The sequence below is a fragment of the Phascolarctos cinereus genome, unplaced genomic scaffold (assembly GCF_003287225.1).
Source record: "Phascolarctos cinereus isolate Bilbo 61053 unplaced genomic scaffold, phaCin_HiC Scaffold_1;HRSCAF=81, whole genome shotgun sequence".
Taxonomy (NCBI): domain Eukaryota; kingdom Metazoa; phylum Chordata; class Mammalia; order Diprotodontia; family Phascolarctidae; genus Phascolarctos; species Phascolarctos cinereus.
Window position 1 is genome coordinate 100,800,959 of NW_027555514.1, and position 6,000 is coordinate 100,806,958.

The 6,000-nt window shown below is 38.6% G+C and overlaps 1 protein-coding gene across 1 annotated transcript in view; it reads right to left on the bottom strand.

The window, feature by feature from the left end:
- Positions 1 to 4,526, bottom strand: part of LOC110216292 (T cell receptor beta chain MC.7.G5-like) — a 69,311-nt gene extending 64,785 nt beyond the window's left edge. The window contains exons 1-2 of the mRNA XM_078149861.1: positions 4,472 to 4,526; positions 4,032 to 4,340 (exon numbers count right to left, since the gene is read on the bottom strand). Of these exons, the coding sequence (XP_078005987.1) occupies positions 4,032 to 4,340; positions 4,472 to 4,520 (358 nt within the window). The 5' untranslated portion in view covers positions 4,521 to 4,526. The remainder of the gene's footprint in view (positions 1 to 4,031; positions 4,341 to 4,471) is intronic.
- Positions 4,527 to 6,000: the final 1,474 nt, after the last annotated feature.

The following is a 6,000-nucleotide window of genomic DNA, read 5'->3' on the forward strand; positions in this document are numbered from 1 at the left end:
AGTTAGTTAACTCCTGTTCAGGGGCATTCTCACTTCTTGAAATCCCAATAAAAAGGACTAAATACATGCCCATGCTTATATTAGGTTTCATATGTCTTAAGTGCCTCCCCAGGGTCCCCCAGGTTGTGTCATGACTCTGCATTCAGCCAACTGCATACCATCCCCTTGTTTCCTGTACTGGGTTTGTGCATAGAAAGGAGAAGACCATGTGATACTGTGCCTTTGCGACTGGCACAGAGATACACAGCCAAGTCTTCCACTTCAGTGAAAGCAATGTTGAGAATGCAGGATGAGTAATTGGTCCATTTAGCTGTAAACCTAGACTTATCCACTTTCGACTCCACTATCTTATTATCCCGAAAGTCATATAGGAACTGTAGCCTTTGCCCTGCTTTCTTTCTGTACCAGTAGAGGACATCATAAGTGGGCATTGGCTCACACTGCAAGATTGCTTTCTGACCAGTCCTTGTGATCAGGTATTTGGGAGTCTGGGTGACTCTGGCATTCATAAGGCCTATGAAGGAAGGAGACAAACACCCGAAGTGAGATGTTTCAGAAAGATTGGAGCTGAAACTGGTCTGACCTAGCAATGAGACTTTACATCAGTGGTTAGAGCTCACCTGCACCTAAGAGACAAAAGATTGCACAGCAGAGGCAGTGGATGTTCATTGAGAGTTTAGAGCACGAATGAAGCATGTGTCTAGTTCAGGGCTCTGCCCCAGTGGGAGGAAAGTCTAGCTCTCTGACAATTATCCAGCCCTTCTAAGTAAGATCTTTTTGTGACATCACTCATCTCATGAGCACACACAGCCACAGGATTATCCCTCTAGAGAGGGCTAGATTCTATATTCCCAGTATATAATAAGATGCAGCATGTTATAGTGGCTAGGATCCTGAACTGAAGGTAAGGAAGACCTGGGTTCAAATCCCCACTTCAAACACTTCCTAGATATGTAACCCTGGCCAAGTCACTTAAAGTTTATGCACCTCAGTTTCCCCACCAGTAAAATTGAGATAAGACTAGCACCTACCTAATAAGATTGTTGTGAGGATCAAACGAGATAATATATGGAATGTATTTTGCAAACCTTAAAGTGTTACATAAATATTATTGTTATTGTTGTTCTTATCCTTGTCCTTAAAATGTACCCTTTTTCTAATGATTCAGGCCCATCATACATTCTAGGCTTTTTAGTTCAATCCAGGTTAATTCAATAAAGCATTAGATAAGCATTCACTCTGAAAAGGGTATGGGTATTGTGCTCCAGGCCTCTACCTGATAGAGTAGCAAATACACTGGATTTAGAATAATTAGAAGATCTGATTTTTTTTTTACCTCTGCAGTTTTCTAAATATGGGATTATAGATCATGAATGTCATCTCTGAGACTCAGTTTGTTGATCTACAAAATAGGAATGATAATAATTGTGCCACAAATCTGACAAGGTCATGAGGAACATATTTTGTAAACTCTAAATCTGAACTATTAATGTATTATAATTGTCTCATGAGAAGTTAGATTAACAACTGGAGAGCAAGAAGTCTCATTGCTTGAGAAAGACATTTTTTTCATCATTCATCCTTTGATTGACTTAGTTGAAATTCATTTTACCCAATTGTGTCATTTAAGAGACCTGGAGTGAAATAAGTGAGAAAAAAATTCAGAATGCACCACTGCCACCTAGTGGAAAACCAACCAGAAAAAGAAACCCTTGAAAAGGAAGAGGGCTGAAAAAGACTGGGGACTGGAAATGGGTAGGAAGAGTGACTATGCTATCATACGGAAGGCTGAAAGGTAGACTGTGTCAGTCAAGAAGTCTATTAATCATACAAGCATTTATTCAGTGTCTAGTGTTCCAGGTACTGCGCTAGATAATGAGGATAAAAAGACAAAAATGAAACAATCCCTGTGTTTAGGGAACTTAATTTTTATCTTGAGAAATAACATATACGTATAATAGTATACATAATATATACATATAAAGTAATTATTAGGGGGAGGAGGTATTTGGTTCTGGGGTGGGGGTGGATGGTTTAAGAAAGTTTTCATGAACAGCTAATAGGGAGAAAAATCTTTGCAATGAGTTTCTCTGGTAAGGGTCTCATTTCCAAGACAGGTAAGGAACTGATTCAAATTTGTGATAATAAGAGCCATCTTCAGTTGATAATGCCAAAGGATATGAATAAGTAGTTTTCTAAGGAAGAAATATGTTATCAATAGCTGTATAAAAAATGTTCCAAATCACTAAATAATCAGAGAAATAAAATGAAAGAATCTCTGATAGAATTGGCTAAGTTGCTAAAAAAGGAAAATAACAAATGTTGGGGGGACTGCAGGAAAACAGGCATAGTAATATACTGTTGGGGAGCTGTGATTTGGTGTGGAAGATAACTGGTTTCTATGTCACAAAATTTCTAAGATGTCCCAGCAATACTATTATCAGGCCTACCACCAGAAAGATATTTCTGAAAGAAGGAGAAGGTCCTATGGGCACAAAAATATCTATGGCAGCTCTTTTTGTGATGAGAAAGAATTGGAGACTAAAGGGGTGTCCATCATTTGGGGAATGGCTGAACTAATTATCGTATTAATATTGTGAGATGCTATTGTGCTATTAGAAATGGTGAAAAGGACCATTTCGGAGAAATCTGGGAAGACTTGTATGAACTGATGCAGAATGAAGTCAGCAGAAGTAGAATTATTGCAATAACAACACATTGTAACAACAACTTTGTGAGATTTGAGAACTCTTATCAATGCAATGACCAATCATTATTTCAAAACATTGATGATGAAGCATGTTTATCCATCTCTTGACAGTGAAATGATGGGCTCAGGTACAGAAAGAGACATATTTTTTGGACATGTCCTATTCAGGAATTTGTTTTACTCGGCAATACCTATTTATTACAAGTGGTTTTATTTTATTTTGCTTTATTTCTACCCTTTCTAACAGGGAGGAGAAAGAGAGAGAAAATAAATTAGTGTTAAGTAAAAAATAACAATAATTTTTTTTTAATAAAGCTCTTATGTAGAAGTGGCCCTTGAAGTAAATTTTGAAGAAAAAGTAGCGATTATAAGGAGAAGAGGTGAGGAGGTATGTATTGCCTAAGGGACACACATTGCAAAAGCAAGGAGATGGGCAACAGATAAAACTCTTCAAGACATATGGGGCAGAGGAGAACTGTACCTGGGATTCTAGGCATTGCACACTGAAAGCTCCCCTGTGACACTTCTAATCTGGCAGGGTTGGTGGCGTGGTGGTGGTGGTAAGAATTGGGAGCAATGGAGTGTTTTGAAAATTAGAAGGTCCCATTAGGTGATTTCTAAGTTGTGTCTATCCCTGAATATATGATCTTGTGGTCTTATGCATTAGAACTTCCATCCAGGTTTGTAATTAACACGGGTATTTATATGGGTCATAGAAAAGACATGGAGCTGCTATATCATTAATTAAACCACTCTATGAATGTAAAAGGCAGCTTAGTAGTGCAATGGATAGAGTACTGAACTTGGAGTTAAAAAGACCTGAGTTCAAATCTCAACTCAGACACTTGTTAGCTGTATGATTCTTGGCAAGAATTTTGCCTCTATCTGTTTCAGTTTCCTCATCTGTAAAATAGCACCTACCTCCCAGAAGCTGTTGTGAAAATAGAATGAGCTAATATTGTAAAATACTTTGCAAAGCTTAAGAAACTATCTAAATGCTACATATCACCATCACCACCATCATCTTTATTATTGGAAAACTATAATTACAGGTGTTAGGTAAAGAGTTGGTTGTGATCAGGCAGCAGGGACTCAGCCACCGAATTCTAGGCCGTCCTTCCTGTGCAATTTCCCACTTTCACGAAAGGCAAAAGAGAATCACCCATTAAGTGATCTTAAGGAACAATAATGCTGTGTTGATACATGTCCCTGGAACATTTCCTTATCTCTTTCCCCCCCCTTTTATTTTTGGATTTGGGCTAGATACATCTCAGCCATGTTGTCTTTTATGATTGACCTTTTTGTTCAAGGAGGAAGATACTCTGCTGTACTGTGGTTAAACTGCTGGCACAGAAATACTCAGATGTCTGGTTTTTGTTTGTAGACTCCAGGATCAGAAGAAAGAAAGGCTTCTCTGTCCTAGAGGCATTGTAGCCATCTGACAGTTCTCCTTTGTCGATAAGGTTCACATTAGTAGAATAGTGGATAAGCCTTAGCCCCAACCCAGGGTCTTTTCTATACCAATACATATAGTTATGTCCCAGATCCTGGTCACATCTCAGTGTTACTTTACGTCCTATCCCTATAACTAGATACCTCAAGTTCTGAGTGATGCCAGCATCCATGGGATCTGCGGAGAAAGGAAAAAAGAGCTGAGAAACAGCTGAGGAAGGAGCTAGGTGTTAGAAACACAAGGAAAAGGTTTAGAGTTAGATTTGGAAATTTTGAGTAAAGGGTTTCTTATCTATATCAGGGACTCACCTGCTCTGAGGAGAAAAAAGCCTATGTAGTAGAGAAGCATGGTGCCCATTAGGATAGAAATGAGTGAGAGGTCTTCTCACACAGCCCCAGATGTTTCTGCAGCACTTAAAGATTCTAGGATAAGAGGAAAGAGCTCTAGAAAGAAGTGGCTCCACCCTTCTCATACATAGTGTCTCATTAATAGTAAAATTCTAGAACCTTAGATTTCTGGAACTACAGTGGCCACCAAAAAAATCACAAATCAGAAGAAAAAAATTGAAGCTTAGGTAAGGGTGCTTGCCTATGATCCCACAATTCCACATCTAGCTTTTTTTTTTTTTCGATGTGCTCCTGTTTGCACATACTGTGGGCTTATGTAGATTTGGAAGACAATATACTGTTCTCTGCTTCTACATATTCCAACATGTTGTACATGTTGTTTCCTTATACTTTTTCAGAAGTCATTTTGTGCCTCTTTTAATACAAAATTGTGATATTTTCTCACCTCTACTATTTATTAATAAAATTAAAACTATAAACTCCTGTTATAACTGGTTCAGCCCACAGTTAAGGAAATGCTAGCATCAGTATTTTGTTTGGAGGCTTAAGCCTTTGATGTGTTTTAATTCTATGTATGTATCAACCTGTTCCACCACAATCATGCTGTAGTCACACTTGTTGCACCTGTAAAATGAAACTTCTACCAGTGTATACTTCTGCCACTGCCTACCAGTGGTGGTGACTTACGTGAGGTAACACAGCTGGTATGTGTCTGAGGCCAAACTTGAACTCACAAAGATAACTCTTCCTGACTTCAGGCCTGGCACTCTATTCACTGCACCACCTAGCTTGTGTGACATAGGAGACACTGCCAAAGGACCTCTTAGCAGGGTGTGCCCACATCAGGGAAGATGCTCCATATGCTCCATGAGCAAAGCAAAATTGCAATAGCTCAAAAGAAATGTGAGATGTGCAAATTTAGAGATATCTCCCCTCCAAATGTTCTTGTGAACTACTTGTGTCTGACCTGTGGTAGAGCCTTCCAAGCGATACTGATCTGATTGGCCAGTCAGGCACACTGTAATCTTGACTCTAAAATAGTGATGTCATTTTGGTCCTCTTTAAGAATGAAGGACAACCACCACCAACCACTGGTGGTATGCACCACCATAGACCAGTGACTAGTACTTCTACTCCCATCACATTGTCACTGCTACTATCCCAATGGAGACAATCTGAGTGGATAGTATCAATATTCAATTCTTGTACCTATCCACTCTAGCTCACAACCCTTCTCACCTATTGGAGTCACAAACCTCAACCTCATTGTAACAATTTACAAAGATTCACATTCCAAATATGTAATGTCATCTTTCATCATATATTTCTTCATTTCTTCAAGGCAAAGGCACTCAGGTTACATATGAAACCTCATATTTAAAAGCAAAATTCAGAAGCTTTTAAATGAAAAATAAGAACTCCATAGGTTTACCAGCAAGATAATTTATCCATCTCTAAGAAGGAAGTATTTAAGTCCATCAAAAATAAAG